Raw genomic sequence first — 17,218 nt, 5'->3', positions numbered from 1 at the left:
ATATAATGATGATCTGTTGCCGTCGATGGGCAGTTGTCTGCGGCGTACATCATTTCTTTCCACTTTTCTGGAATATATTCCGTGCAATCGAAGGCGAAAAAAGATCTCGTATATTTATTAAAAAAAAGGTACAACTATTTCATTTCCAAAAGTCGGGCGAATGAGAAGGCCAAAAAATGCATATCAAATCTTATAATATCTTATATTTTGTGTATGCTTGAGTAAATTACCTGAACTCTTAAAATTCAGCCATAGTCCTGTATTTCTATGGAAAATTATAACAGCTTATCAGAACCATTAATCTCCTTATATCTAGTTTCGCTGAGTAGCTTAATGGGTGGCTGTTAAGTCGACTCGGATAGTGTCGACACACCACAAGCCCAAGTATAATATATTGAAATGTACATGTCGGAAAATCTAATAGCAGTTTTTTACTGGGCAGTGACGATTATTTCAGAATATCCTTCACAAATCAATTGCAAATATTTTCTAATTTTCCTGTTGTGTTGAAAACAATTGGCTATATTAGTCAAATTATCGATTCATCTTTTCGATGAAGATTGAGTCTCAGTTTCTTATTTGTAACCAAACAGGAGTAACTCGTTTTTCTTATTCACAACCATAAATAAGGTATAAACATAATTTTTCAATTATTAAAAAAAATGTTCTTATACACGTTGCGGAAACCTATTGAATGTACGGGTCACGAAGAGAACATTTTTGGCGATAATATCCTATGTACATAAAACGCCTCAATTATAGTTCATTGGTTCAGATTTTGAGAGTTTAAGGCGTCACATCAATTTCACCGTCTGAAAGTTTTCAAATTTATTTTCTTATCAAAGTATTCTTTTAATGCACGAAATCATTTTATTTCATACGAGAAAAGGAAAGGCGATTTTAAAACTGTTTAAGTAGCCTAGTTCAGAAACGAAAACTTTGAATATGGAACAGCTCAATTTATTTAGATCTAATTTAACTAATTCTAATTTTAATCGTTATGTGTTAAGTATTTTTGTCAAATGTTGCCATTTCGATTCTCATGACAATTTTACAGGCCGGAATTGATTTTAAGAAACTGGCACCTCCCCTAGACTCTGTTTTTGATTAAATAATTCAATGCGCCAAAATAATGTCACCCCCTAAAAATCACCACCATAAGCACACGTTCATGTCCGATGCATGACCCAGCGGCTAACATTGGATCTGCTTGATGATATCTATTATCATTAAGGGCTATAATTTCGCTGGAGCTTTGACCTCGTTCTTCTTCTTTCAAAAGTTCATAGTGTTTTCTTCCGCTACTGTTGTGTGTTGATTGATCAATGTCAACGGAATGAAGGGGAAATATGAATATCTCAAAGAAAGGTTTAAAGAATATAGTTGGATATAATAAGTTGTGAATCTGTTAGTGTTGTGGTTGCTTTTCTTTCTTGGATAATGGAAATATTTGATAGGTAAGGCTTTCTGGTCATAATATTGAGACACGTGTCCTTCCTATCTTGTAGGTACTCTGAAGTTATTGTATTATTAACTAACATTACTTTCTAATATTTACTTAGCCATATAAATTAAGACCATATCTGACACAAATACGAACCCAGTGAACTTCCAGTTTAGTGCTCGAGGCTCAGGATACGTTGTTCATTAAAAAATTTTCACAAATTTTGTTTTTGAAAGAAATTTTGGAGATTGTCTATCTTATTCTTTTTTCGGCGCATTTTTTCTTGAAACAGTGCCTAAAAGGTGTTGCATGTCGAATTACATATTTAATAAAGCTGACACTTCTCTGGACATATCTTGAGAATTTTCTCTATGTCATTAATTTAATGTTAACATCCATTATATTGACTTATTGTCTCAACCAATTAGCTTGGTAATGAGTAAACAAATCACGAATGAATGGCATGATTTTGTGTGGAGGTTGAGTGGGGATCCTCGCATATATGGAAGGTGGTGCAAAATTGTTTTGGATAACATGTATGGTACCAAAGTTAATGATTTGGTTAACACTTTTCGCCTTAATTTTACTTTTTTTATTGGTTGATAGATAAGGGGGTGAGTAGTCAAAGTACATAACATAAAGATGCAGTGGAGTGAAAACTCGGGACTTGTTGGTTTCCTCTCTTTTCCTGGCAATTCATACAGAGACAGGGCTGCATTCTCTCATCGATACTATTTCATCTATTTATTGTTGACTTTTGTCATGTTGCCTTGGTGGGAGGGCATGGCGAATTCAATATCACTCGGTACATTGACACCACTAGATCCGCATTCGCTGTTTTGTCCAAAATCTGAGAATGTAGATACTTTAACACCAATATCAAGTTGCGGTTGTTGTTAATTTCTAGTGAAGATGTTATAAATTAAAAAAGAATGACTAATTCATTGCTGATTACGCTTGAGTGGAATTCACAACTTCAAGATGATCTATGACATTTGTTAGTATTTTAAATTATAGCATGTCTAGTGCTTTTAAGTATGCATAGGTCCTTTTTCAGGTTAGGGCTTAATTAATACTTTTCGAAACTATTTGATCTCGGGTGAAACGTAGGAGAAGACCCAAAATATGACCTTCAAAAAGTGTAACAAGTCTCGTTCTCAGAACCTATCCAAACGAAACATCTGGAAAAGAATCACAGTGGTGTATTTAAACGAAATCTAGGCCTCGAAATACATTCCCCCCGATATCTACGCAAATAAAGTTAATAATAGTATATTGGCTTATTTTAGAAATTTCCTCCTTTAGTTCATACTAGAAGTACTAAATTTGGCACTTGCATAAGGGATAACATAAGGCATAACTTAGGGAAGTTTGAAAGAAATCCATCTATCATTAATTAAGTTATAAAAGCTGAAACTTTTACATTTTATGTGAATTTCATGCATTCTAAAACTTGTATGAGATTATCATAACAGACCAATTCGTCAATACCACAACAAAATGAACCCACATGAATGGGAAGTTGGAGAAAAACATTTCGTTTTACTTCTTCTATCATTTATATATCAATATGAATTACCCGAGACAGACATATGTACCTATTTGTATGGATATGTTAATGAAGATTTTTGGTAGTGCCTAGTTCAGATAGATATATTTGTTTATTGAACCAGCGGTATCCAGAATACGTACTTTGAATGTATACTTTTATGCCCGAAGTAAATCGAAAGTAGGTGTACGACCAATTTATACTAATGCATATAGAATACAGTATTCACTAATAGGCAATATTTGTTTAGGGTGAACATAATCTCTACGTCTATAATATGTACATATATCTTGTAGTTTGAAAAAAATATGAGGGAATATTTTGAGTTTTTAGCCATATACGAATGAAAAAATGTATTGCAAGTTTCTCACATAAGATGAACACAAAACCTTTATATCCAAAGCGCCAGTTTGTTGGGTTGGCATCACTTCCAATGTTTTAGATTTAGTATCCAAGGAAAAAAAAGCTAAGGAGGTAGCTTAAGTACTGAGGAAGAGAGTAAGTAGCTCTCGAAATACGTATTTACTAACTATTAAAAAATATTGTAGTAGGGGAAAGCTACCTAGTGTTATTTTTATTTAGAAGAACTACAATCATCGGAACGATAACTATTTTAAAAAAACAAGTCGGGAAACCGGAAGCTCAGCACTTCAAGTATGAAAGGTTTTGTTTCTTTCTTGTGTGAGTATATTTGAGTGCAGAACTATCCCATTTGCACCTAGCGTTTAGCATGTCAGACTACTTACTTTAGTGTGATATTGATATTTAGTACTTTGGCTTGAAGTTAATTTAAACCGTAAAGGCAACTTTGAGCTACTGTAACTTTGTTAGTAATAGTACGAATTTGCTAAAAATTAGGGAGAACATACATCATACTATTATATAATCTATATGCTGCAAATATAATCCTAGGATAAACATAAGGGGGGTTTCTAGTCAATTTCCCCAAAAATATAGTAATGTATTATTATTAATTTAATTTGAGCAGATATCGATATGGAGAGTATTTTGAGGCCTGGACACTGTACAGGGGCAGCTTCACGATTTTTTTAAAGATTTTTTCGTTTGAATAATTTCTGAGAATGGGTTCGTTAAAGAAATCATCACTTTTGACCTTCAGCCAAAATAGGCTAGTATTTTCGCGACACCTAAACGTAGTACGCACCCTTCCAAGACGAATGCTCGTCGGATTCCCAGGATTTAGCAATTCGGCGACGACTGCAGGGGCCTGCATGGGACAATTCCGCATGGAGGGGCTTTAGTCCGTTTGAGTGCCTGGATGGCAAAGATAATTTCGCGTGTATTTGGAGGAGCAGTCTAGATTTGCATGTTACGGTGGTTAGCTAATTCATCCAAATGGAACTTCATTGGATATTATACGATTTTGGATCATAGTGGAAGAGAAGCCTACAGTTCATTTATCTCACATTGAGAGGCTTATGATCGCCTGCAAGCTTCTTCGTGATGCGGTGCACAGCAGCGAAATTGTTGCTATTTGTTGCAGCTCCTGCTTCCCCCACTAACACAATTGTGGCAAAGCAACTCTAGTGCGTTATGCGTCACAGTTAATATTCCTATTAATGCGCGCCTGGGGGCAGTATTCAGCAACAATCCGACACCCGATTCGTGTGTGCTATCATTAGCCTTTTCAGAAGAGCACAGTGCAGTGCACAGATGACTACTCTACAGAGTACCGCCATCTCACTTCGCTTAAGCTTCGAATCGTCGAAATTCTCACTCAAGCGATAGTGAATGAGAAATAATAGAGTGGGCTAATTTAAAGTGGCACAGTGCAACACTCCAGGGAACAAGCGCACGTGGGGGAATATTTAACTTGTTTAGCAAACCACATACTCGATTTGAAAGGCACTACAAAATCATAATAACTTCCAGATGTCACAATTTGCTATTTTTGTCACGCTTGGAAATTTTGATTTCATTTCATTGTTTCTAACAATTCTATCAATCTTCAAACTATCGATAAACATCTAAAGAATTTCTTTTGTTTGCAAATACTGAATTCTGGGAACCAACTGCTCCTCCATCATAGAATTAAGCGTTGGCTTAATTCGCTTGAATGAAACCATGCCAGAGTATGTGGACGAGATACTTCAGTTAAACTGCACTTTGCGTTTTGCTTGTTTTCAGTTTTTGGGGTAATTCTGCCCTCGTGGTTGATCGCCGTCAACTTAGATGGTCACTTTGGCTTCCCCTAATTTCTACGCTCATCACATAAGGTTCAACTATGATCAATCATGAGGAAAGAAGTATCCCAAAGGAAAGAAAAACTGGCGAATGTCCTACGTTCTTGAGCTGAACTTAAGTGCTGGCGGACCTGCACGGTCAACTTTCACTTCGTTTCTGGTTTGTAGAATAACTCTGTCCTCGGGATTGATCATACTCAATCCGGGTGGTCATTCTATATTTTGATACTCACCCACTTGGAATTAGCTTATTACAAACCATCGCTGTTAAAACGGAACGAAAGCGAATGATAATCAATATGTCACATAAGGCAATGTTCTGCAAAAGGGATGTTGGTCAACATTGGCACCAAGGACGGGGATTGCGCACGTTTGGTGGCCCTGCTAAGAAATAATGACCACTATCGTCTGGTCGAACGATTGATTTGAAAGTCTGTTGCCAACAATTGACCTAATTGAAGCAAGTGATTTAAAACAAATCGCAAATCCTAAAGCAGGTATGAAAAGTTGTATGGATTTCTTATGTAAGAATTTAAGCATTCCTCGACTGACATTTGAGCTATATATGCCATATATGGGCATCGTATTTTTTTCTCAAATGGTTTTTTTTTCTGGAAATTCTGGAAAATCTCCTTTCAGCAAACACAGGATCTATGCCTTCGAAAATTACTAATCAAAGCGTCTTTTCATTTCCTAAGAATGGCAACATTTACGTGTTGATTTATAGTTAAGTGGAATAAAGTGCTTGTGACAGACAGAGGGCACACCGATTTTAGTAAGGTTTTATTTAAAAAAAAAACAATCTGAAAACAAGTCTAGATTTAATTAACAATAAAGACATTGTGCTTGATCATGACAACGATAAATCATACACACTTTTTATGTTTGGATAAAAATGGAAAGATATTGGTAGAATGAACTTGATATATTCCGTACAGCCCTGGAATCCAGTCTTCCGTTCCTCAAAATCATATGACTCGGCATTTAAACAAGAAATTTCATAAATTCTACAGTAATAAAATAAAAATTCCGGGTACACGGTGGTTGGAAATAATGTTTAATTTAGTAAAGTTAATTTTGAATGTAAAACATGATATGCATTTTCACTACAAAGGGAGGATACTTTTCCCTCATATATAAACCCTGAATTGGAGTCCCAAGCATAGAACAGCATTCCAACATAGTACCTAGAACAGCACCGATATCTACAATATAATTTGTTTGCAATGCAGATGCAGTCTTTATTCCAGCCCAAGCTAACTCCAACTTCTACAATTATGTCATGACTTTGAAGCTCCACATCTTAATAATCCTTTAATGTCTTCTGGAGTCCTCGGCTCCCTATGTCCATCCTTCTATGAACAAATCTCCGTTACCATGCTTTATAAAAACGATTTTCACCAAATAGGGGATAAGCACTATTTTTCATTGAAGTTTGTACAATTTTGCTAGGAAGTTTTTTGTGGGTGCAATATACAATCGAAGGTGGTGGCCATCAGATTTGATGCACGTTTGGCATCAATAAAAAGACACTCAATTGAAAAACTATGCCCCCGAAGAAGAGATGGGAAAATTAATAGAAGTGCTCGGATCTTGCGGCATTGTTGATATCATCCTCACATTTTCTCACATTATGCCACGGCAAATTTATAGGTGCAGCTCAAGGAGACTAAACACAGGATATCCAATTCCTAGCGCATTGTTTGAAATTTTTAGATGGAGAAAAATCATTGCGCATGTTCGATCGTCTACGGTAAAGGGGCGAGAAAAAAATCCATGCATAAGGTCTAGTGTAAATACCGTGTTTATGATGCAGTGCATTGGTGTACGGCCATGTGGTTTCGAGTATGTGCCATTACACAAGTATTTATGGCTTGCCACATGGAATGGGGAAATACACACAAAAAAAAATCGTCTAGACATCATCGACACAACAATACATTAACCACATGGGTCACGAGCCAGTTAGCTACCTCGTCCTTACCCTAAGGGTATGCAATGACATTCCGTGCCCGTTGACCACTTGTATTCAGTCTTCTTGGCACAGCTATAAAGCATTTAAGATTTTCTTTTATCATCATATCATTTTCATTTTTATCATACTTTGGTCTTTCTCTTCATTTGATGTACTGTACTGATAACGGATCCCCAAATTAGAACAGGATATGATAGTCTTTAAAGCTTTTAATATTATCTTACAGGATTCGTTTCAACCAACATATGCAAACTGTTCATAGCGGAGCTGTCCACGCTTGCCCCCTGTGTGATAAAACGTACTCTTCCAAGATGGCAATATCAGTGCATGTAGCCAGGAAACATAATTCACGTAAGTATCCCCTCCATGTACAATAAACATTTCAGTTAAATTGTTATCATCTGCAATTGTTGTGTATTCTTTAACAGCAAAACTTCACTGCGACAAATGCTCCAGCGTTTTTGTAAATGAATATTACCTGCAAAGGCATATAACTGCAATGCACTCTCCTGCACAATGTCCGTCTTGCAACAAAGTTTTGAAAAGTTTAAAAAATTTACAAGTTCATCAACGATCTGTGCACAATCAGGAAAAGCGATATTTCTGCAGATATTGCAACAAGGGATATTTCAATCAGTGTGGTGCTATAGAACACGAAGAAACGGTAGGTTAAAATGAAAATATAGTATGTCAACGGTTACAGGTGAAACACGATCCTTTTTTTCTCCTATATACTAGGTGCATAAGAAAAGTAAACGATTTCAATGTAATCTTTGCGACTATAAGGCTATTTATAAGCAAACCCTAACAGTGCATATGCGCGCTCACAACAATGAGTCCCCTTATAAATGTGAAATATGTCCAAAGGCTTTTCGCCGTGCTTATGGCTTGTCCTTGCATATGAGGAGGCACTTCGACATTAGAGAGTAAGTATTTATCTGACATAGGAGTGGAATTTTGAAATAATATACTCCTCTCCTTTCAGCTTCGTTTGTCCATATGAAGGCTGTGGCGCTGCCTATCCGAATCAGGGTATTCTGAATTCACATTTACGGAAAAAGCATCCAAATGGAAGTAAGTACATTTTTATGACTTCGTTTGCGTATTTGTCTGTGAATCAATAGTTAAGAAATAAATGAGAATATTTATCCCCTAAGTTTAATGGGTAAGTGCAAGGCCTTAAATATCACACGCCTGGGGAGCATACACCCATACAAATTTCTATGTTTATGAATGTTGGGTAACCAACTCGATTAAGGTGACGAAGAATGCGGGGAGAATTAACAATATTACAGTTGCACAATGTTATTAGTTGGCTTTTGAATACAAGTTCAGAAATCAATAATTGGAAATCAAAGCTTAAGGTATGAAATTATGGAAGGTAATGCGTTGCCATTGTCACTACCTTAATCCGATTTTCTATTATTTGTTTACTCAACTTTATGAACTTCTTGACTCGTTCAGTTTTGCCTGGGAGTCCAATTGGTAGAGTTTAGTTATCATTTATTGGTATTCCGATAATCATTTGCGCTTAAACAGAAACCAGCAAGCAGTTTTTTAATTAAAGTTTTATTGAAAGAAATCAGTGAATGGCCCATCGATTACGGCGTTTAGTTCTCAAATATATTTTTTTGCTTCTTCTGCGGTTTAGTAATTATTTACCCGCAATATGCGTTAATTATTTACCGAGGCAGATAGTAAGACGGATGTTCGTAATTGTGATGTGGCTAGATCAATGTGAAACAAACTTGGTGAAGACTTACGTTGAGTATTTTAGAACTTACGGATGACTTCTTTGGATAAGTATATGGTATGTCCAAACGACAAATACTCCAGGTCAATTTTTGAAATGTATGATAAAATTGGAGCTCTATAAACGGTTCTTATTATAAACAAATAAGGTTCAAATGCAATTAATTAGATTAGTAACGTTTTCAGTTGTAGATTGTCAAAATATGGTAACGATGGGCATTTGATAAGCACTCTTACCTCATTTGGCATTATATTATTAACCTGGTATACCCTCTGATTTTGATTCTGTTCGCGTCAAGACTTACGCCAAGTAAATCAACGCTGACGATGGTGGGCATCGCAGTCTTTTTGAGAAGCTTGCTTTTAAATAATAAAGTTAATAATGGTGTATTATTATTTTGTGTCCGGATAGCTGAGTGGTTAGAGCACAAGGCTGTCGTACGGGGCGTGGTTCAAATCTCGTTGGTGGCAGTGGAATTTGTATCGTGATTTGACGTCGGATACCAATCGACTCAGCTGTGAATGAGTACCTGAGTCAAATCAGGGTAATAATCTCGGGCGAGCGCAATGCTGACCACATTGCCTCCTACAGTGTACTGTAGTGTACCGTTACGGTCTTGAATGAAGTGCTCTAACACACTTCAAGGCCCTGATCCAATATGGATTGTTCCGCCAACGATTATTATTATGATTATATTTTGCAAATTATCACAGACCCACTCCCACAACCATAAAATTGCAATAATTCAAGGCATAATATGGAGCATCATACTGAAAAGTTGGTGGCAATCATGCCATTATCAAGATTATAAAAGGTTTAAGTTGGCTCTTTAACGAGAAATTTCTGCACTCTAAGGGTGCTTCTGTCTTTTTCCAGACTATATCAAACACCAACGCCGTGAATGGATGGTTAATATGAATAGTGTTACACACCTTAGACTGTGTGAAATAACCAAACTCAACAAAAAGAAAAGAAGAAAGAAGCAAAGTGTGTAAATAAAACAAAAATATTCATCAAAAATAGAATTGTGCAATAGGTCCCTCCTTTTTGTGGTGTCGCCGCATGTAATTACCCCAGTACACGGTGGTTCAGCTCCTTTGGCGGTACAGTCATAATTAATTATCGGTTGAATTTGAGCTATGGATTATTTAAAAATAAGTTTACTTGCATTGTAGTGATAAGCTATGTAAGTAAAATGAATATTCGCAGTACAAACTCTCATACATATTTAAACAAGTCGGAATACCTTAAGCTCGGCGCGTCAGGTAAAAGGTTTTGTGTTCATCTTATGTGAGGAAGTCTCTATGCATGTTTTTCCATTCGCACATAGCTAAAAATGCAAAATATTCCGTCATACATTGGCAAACAAAACATGCGTATGTACATACAAATTATATGCATACATACATATTGTGCGGAAAATTGATCTAACGCATATTCACGCATTTCCATTTTACCCTGTGCATGAAAACATACATATGTACATCTACGTCCATTTTATTGAACACCACCCATAAATTTTATTAGCATATACATATACACACACTCTCTCCAGGAACTGATATTGATATTCAAATACTGAAAACAGCTAAAAAAGCAAAGCGAAAGTTTCTCCGCCGTTCATTAAGTTCACTTTAAACATATAATGATGACGTCATACACGTCCTAGAAATGCAATACTTTGACTTTCATTAGCTTTGTTAATAATGGTTAGATTGCATTCAAACTTCCCAGACTATGTACTATATCGCCTGTCAGCATAGGCGTATTTAGGGCAAACTTAAGGGGGGTTTTTGGGTAAATCTCCAAAATATGGTAATAAGACCTAGATTTGTTAGGGATGCATCACTGATTTTTTCAGATTTTTCGGTTGGGTAGGTTCTGAGAACGAGACCTGTTTCACTTTTTGGGGCACACATTTTGGGCCCTCCATCCCCTATATTTCACTTAATGTCGGAAATCAGTTTCGAAGGGTACTAACCGAACCGTTTCATTTGATACCCCACATGACCATATTCTGTGAAAATTAATTTTGGAACCCCTTTCGCATATATGGAGAGCCCCCCTTCAAACTCAGCACAAAATGGTGCCACTCGCTGCAAGGGGCACACAGACCACATGTTCTCACCAAATTTAATAATAATCGGTTCAGTAGTTTCGGAGTAAGTCGGGTGTGACAGACGGACAGACAGAAATCGAAACTTGTCCTTTTCTTTCGTGGGAGTTTTCTTAGCTAGTAATAAAAGGATCAGAGTTTAGCAAAAGACTATTCAAGAGATCTAAGTTGGTTGTTTCGCGTTACATTTTACGAGTTGGCTCTGCTGCCTTTTCGGAATGCTCTCCAATTGGCAATAGAACATGCAGAGCCATGCTGTAGGAAGGATGTACCATAGAAATTCTTTCACCCTGTTTCTATAACAAAATTAAACACTCTAAAATAGCACCTCTCAAGATATCGTAGAGTTACAGAAAAACCTCCTTGTTGTATTTCCGTCGTTCGAAGTACCGCTACCTCCGCTTCGGGGTTTATCTACTATTAGGCCTAATATGTTTTTAAAATCACTTTGTAGTTTATTTTTCCTACATTCTAAAAAATGTTGGTCTTTCGCGGATCTAGCTTGCCACTTTTTGAATTCTATCCTGTAGGCAACGTGACTAAAATATCCCAAAAACCTTATCCATGCATGCAATGGCGACAAACCAAATTCATGAGCATTATAGTCTATATTATTCATTCTTGTATGCCTGCTTGCATAGGTATGATCTGTGCTATAGTGAATCAAGTGAAATGGGCGCAATAACTTCTTTCGGTAACTCTAAAATACGCTTTTTTGTAATGTCTAATAAAGCCTGTAATTCAACTTCAGCTGATGATTCGCAAAAGTTAATTTCCCCTTTTTTTTAGCAATCAAAACTTTATGGTACAATGATAGCACCGAATTTTTCGTAGAATTAATAAAATTTTTAAGTAATACATATTGATGTTTGGTGAGTTTCGCTTCAGTTATCAAAGAAAGCACTTCGTTACTATCGATTTCACAATCATTTTTGGTGAAAGGCTCCGAGCTTTCCTACAAACTTTCTACAGCTGATTGGTCCACTTACGCCAATTAATCTTCTTCGCTGCAATCGGCAAAACGCTTGAGTGGTCGACCAGTTCGACACTGACCTTGAGACTGGTTATTTGTTAATGCCGTCTGGGACGTGGTTGCATGTTTATAAAGAATTACAATTTCTTTCATATCCAACCAGTTTGAATGCATGCTTTTCACTCCCCATACATGTGAATGGAGAGTGCAAACATTTTTTTCAAAAAATGTGGCCATGTGGGGTATCAAATGAAAGGGCTCAACGAAACTGGTTCCATATTAGATATTGGATGAAACATAGGGGAGTGAGGGCTCAATATATGACCATCAAAAAGTGTAACAGGCCTCGTTCTCAGAACCTATCCAACCGAAATATCAGAGTGGTGCATCTCTACGAAATCTAGGCCTCAACATATATCTGGTTCCGATATCTGCATAAATAGAGTTAATAATAGTATATTGGTATATTTTAGAAATTTTGCCGGAAACCTCCCCTTAAGTTCATGCTAGAACTACAAAATTTTACATTTGTATAGAAGACGACATAAAGCACAATTCGGTTTGTAGAAAATCCAACTATTATTAACAAAATTATAGAGTTTGCGGGTGGTTAATTCAGACAGATATATTTGTACATTAAACCAGCGGTATTCAATACTACTATATGTACATATGTATACCTTTGTGCATGAAGTAAACCGGAAATATAGGTACGATCAATTTATATACGTGCATGGATATGAACAGTATTCGGTAATAGGCAGTTTTTGGGTTTATGTTGAGAAGAATATCTATGTTTGTAATATGCACGCATATCTTATAGTTTGGAAAAATATGAAGGAATATGTTGGGTTTGCAGCTATATACGGATGGGAAAATGTGCGTACACATATTTTAAGATGAACACAAAACCATTATACCCGAAGTGGGAGCTTCTGGTATTCCGACTTGTTTGTATCTATCGTGGATTAAATTCTTCGCATTTGCTAATAACATTAGACTCAGAGTGTGAAGCATATGAGGTTGACTATCATCAGGGATTTCTATCAAATGATTTATTTAAATCGCTTTCTAAATAATAGGGGGTAATGGAAAATGGAATGGAATAGTTAATGTGACACGCAAGTGTTATGTACTCATTGCTCCTCACATCTGCTTCTTTTTCTTCAGCCTTTGTCCTGCTCACAAGTGGGGTTCGACTTCGATGTTCAGACCAATCTTGGCAAGTGAATTCTCATTAGCGCGAATCATGTAACCATACCATCAAAGACGCTTCTCGTAGTTTTTTCACGATCGGTGCAACCCCATATCGATCGCGGATGTCCTCATTTTGGTTGTGATCAAAACGTGTCATGCCACTAGTCCTACGCAACATCTTCGTCGTCATTACCGCAAAACGCCGTTCATTGTCTTTTATAGTCTTCCAATACTCAGAACTATAAAGAACACCAGCTGTGATATGCCACTACATCCAGGTTGCGTTAATGCGTAAAGCAATTTTATTACGCAGTTCTCTATTAGCTGATAGCATTGACCTGAGATATTTAATTCGCTCGGTTCTGGGCAGGTTACTGAAGCTGACAGCACTGAGCGATTTAAATATCTCGAGTCAATGCTGTCAGCTCCTCACATAGAGAAACACAAAACCTTTTATACCTGAAGCGCCACGCTTCCGGTTTCCCGACTTTTTATCTACTTATGAGTTACCTGTTAATAGGAAAAAAGGGCATATTTAGGTAAAGGTCTGATTCGTAGAGTGCGCAGCATTGTGGTACCTATATTGTTGCAGGCGTATATAAACTAAAGGAGCAGCTAGTAGATATATTATTTCAATCTTGGAAAATGAGCTTTCATTTGAAAAATCACTTTCGACGCTGTTCACCTAGGAAAGCTAGGGATATCTACGGACATTGCCTGCAGGTTCTGTGAGGAGGAGGACGAAACCTCTATGCACGTCCTGGGACAGTGTCCGGCACTTGTGCAAAGTAGGTCGATACATCTGGGAGAACACTTAATACCAGATGCAAAGCTGAAACTTCTGGAAGTGGGGAACATACTAAAGTTCCTAACGGTTACAGGCCTGCTTGAGATACTATGATCAACAAGTACACCAGTAAAAAGGCACAATAGTTCTTCAAGGACGCGGTGCGACTTTCCCTTAACAATAATAATAATTCGACGCTGTTCGGGAAGGTTTTTGAAAGTTTATGTAAAGAAAATAAACCAGAAATTAATTAAGGGTAAAGTAAGCAACGCGTAGCATCGGTATAATTAATAAAACTTCTAATAAATGCTATTAGTTATTGCTGAAAATAGGGGTACATACCTGTATCTTGCGTTTCTATTACAGAATAACTTAAATAAATATCACCTTTTCCACAAAACGAACACAAAGAAGTGACAGGTAGTGAGTCACAGACAACACAGTACACACTGAAAATATGATGTGTCAACTTCCGAGGGTGAGGAAGTATTTATAGCATAATGAAGTGCCACCAAAAGTGAATGATTGTATGTCAACCATTCACAGATTAGATGCTATGCATATTTTTGAGTTTTGACCTCTAGCTGAATCATTGTACAGTAGCCAAATAATATCAGACTTCCAAAATATGCTCACTTAAGTCATAAGGTTATGCACATATAAACGATAAAGAATTTGGATTAAACTACTTTGCCTTCAATCAAATAACAGGCGAAGCCACATCTCAAGCGTTGTCGAACGCCAGTTGTGACGATTCTATAATACAATATCCAAAGTTTTCGCAGGAATCACACTTTATCAGCTAAAACAACGTTGACATACTAATGTTCACAGAAATATTTAATTTGATGGGCAAGTTTCCACGTCATTTTGTCTTAGGACGTTAAAAATCCCTTAACAAACGAACCACGATATTACCATTGTGTTTTATAATGGCAAAAGTGGAATGGGCGATGGCCAATTGCCTCCGTATCCCATCGAGGTTTCATCTCACTCGTTGCTCCCTCTCGACGAAAAAGAATATTAAATTTTACAAAGAATTGAATGAAGAGATTGTCGTTTCACAAAAGTGAGGGAAAAACAATCCTCACAAGCTCGGATGGGAACACCTTCCAACGTATAACCGCAAAGGCTCGTAGATCCAAAGACTTAAGTTAACGCCTAGGACAAATACAAGAAACACTAAACTTTTAGGGCATGCTATCAATGAAAGGGCAGCAAACTTTGCTCTAAAAGATAGTGTAGGAAAACCGGGCTTAGGAACACTTGCTTCCAGGGAAAAGGCAAACCAAATTTCGAAAAACAAAGTCAAATGCACGTGAAGTTTAGCTATATTCCATCAAGATTTCATCTCACCCGAAAGGGGCATCCTTCATTGTTTTTTGCCCGGGAATATCAAGGAAAGAAGGGAATCCCAAAAGCTGCACCATTTGATAATTTGAGACAGAGAACATCCATTGAGTATGTGATTCGCCATCGATCGACCCAAGTATCGTGATCAGAAGGGATTTTTAGCTTCTGTTATGTTTACGCGATACAAAATAGCGCGCGAGAGACTGAAATGTCCAAAATAGTTTTAGGACCCGGAAAAAATGGTCAACACTCAAAAAATAGAAACTCGGCAGAGGAAAGTCCGACTTCACGAGAGAAACGAAATTGGAGAAATAAACGCATAACCAACCTCCGCAAGTTTATAAAAATATAGATTTTCTGAAATAATAAAAACGAAACCAACTATTCCAAACAGTTAAAGTCTCTACGTCATCAACTTCCACACTCGCTTCAACTAGAACTGAATCTGCCAAGATATAGTCTAGCGCTTCTCACTAGCTGACCTGATGGACGTGCTCTCCAATCACACTTCATCCTGAAATACAAATAATCGATTCTCTTTCATCTCATTTCTTGGATTGTCAAAATGTTAATATTATATTCCGAAACTTGATTGAGAACTTTTCCCAGTGCTTCAATTTTATTTAGTGAAATTAATGTTCCAACATCTAAAAGAGATTTGGCAACACTTTCCGCTGCCGAAATCGACAGTTTTCATTATCCCGGAACAAACAATATAGTATCACTATTTAACCCCCAACAATGAGAAAAAGACTTAATTATCGTGAATAGTAGGAAATATTATACATCGACAATCGATTAGCCTCTCATACATGCAAGCCTATAACCGTCAGGAATTTTCATATATTCCCTATTTCCAAGTATTTCAACTTGGCATCTGGTATTAAGTATTCTCTCAGGTGTCTCGACCTACTTTGTACACTGTCCCAGAACCTGTATGGAAGTTTCGTCACACACACGGCATAGAACCTGTAGGCAGTGTTCAGTGCGCGTAGATATCCCTAGCTAGTCCTAGTACTTTTACAGACAAATCTTAGTTTTTCATTCATTGCATGGGTCCTACTTTCCTAGGCCCCAAAAGTTCCGAAAAGTGGACAGGATTCATTTTCGAAAACTACTCAATCGTGAAATCTGAAAAATTAACGATGATCCGCTTGTATGAAATCTAGGTATCAAAATACAACATAGTTCGATATCTACTCAAACAAACTCAATAATAATAGTATATTGACCTCATTAGAAGACTTATTTTCAAGTATGTTTTTCGAAATTTTTGTTGTAAAAGATAATTGGAATTCAATCAAATTTGGATATTATATTAGTGATATTCCGAGCTATTTTTGAGATTTTTTGAAAAATTTGAACCAAAAATAAAGAAATTACGCGCCATTATTCCACTGAGAGTCACAACTAGAGTACTCCAGCTGCAGGACGTGTAGTGGATCCAATTTTTATCCGAAACCAAAAAGCTTATAATTATACATAATTAACTTAATTTCTAATAATATGAAGCTCAATGCAATAATCAAAATAACAAATTTTGCCGCTTTGCGTTCGACCAGCCGTAATTCCTTCGATCAATTTTGCATCTACAATAAAATTTTCTTATCTGCGTTGTTTCTTAAGGAGTAGAAAATCAAATTGCAACATTCATCTAGCTTTGCTCTGGAAACTACAAGAAGCATCCGTCTCATTCTGTAAGGCTCGTAGCGGAAGTCCTCGACGATTCGACGTATAGTATTTTTCCCTCACACGAACCACCGACGACAATTTTCGGACCGACTGCCCTGGGTCTTCAGAAATCAGCTCCTAACCCCTTAGATAATAGAGCCCCTTCGATTGTGTTTTCGTCGTCGGCGTTACAAAA

The 17,218-nt window shown here is 36.9% G+C and overlaps 1 protein-coding gene across 2 annotated transcripts in view; it reads left to right on the top strand.

Moving 5' to 3' along the window:
* Positions 1-17,218, top strand: part of LOC119647025 (zinc finger protein 595) — a 36,473-nt gene that overhangs the window by 17,521 nt on the left and 1,734 nt on the right. The window contains exons 10-13 of one of the 2 annotated variants that reach the window (XM_038047762.1): positions 7,399-7,523; positions 7,601-7,836; positions 7,911-8,098; positions 8,158-8,246. In XM_038047762.1, the coding sequence (XP_037903690.1) occupies positions 7,399-7,523; positions 7,601-7,836; positions 7,911-8,098; positions 8,158-8,246 (638 nt within the window). Of the gene's footprint in view, positions 1-7,398; positions 7,524-7,600; positions 7,837-7,910; positions 8,099-8,157; positions 8,247-8,631; positions 8,983-17,218 lie in introns of those variants that run through there. The other variant, XR_005248795.1, reaches the window with a different exon arrangement.

The sequence above is a fragment of the Hermetia illucens genome, chromosome 1 (genome assembly GCF_905115235.1).
Source record: "Hermetia illucens chromosome 1, iHerIll2.2.curated.20191125, whole genome shotgun sequence".
NCBI classification, from domain to species: Eukaryota; Metazoa; Arthropoda; class Insecta; order Diptera; family Stratiomyidae; genus Hermetia; species Hermetia illucens.
Note: the sequence above shows the minus strand (reverse complement) of the source record. Positions and strands in the feature narration are given on the sequence as shown.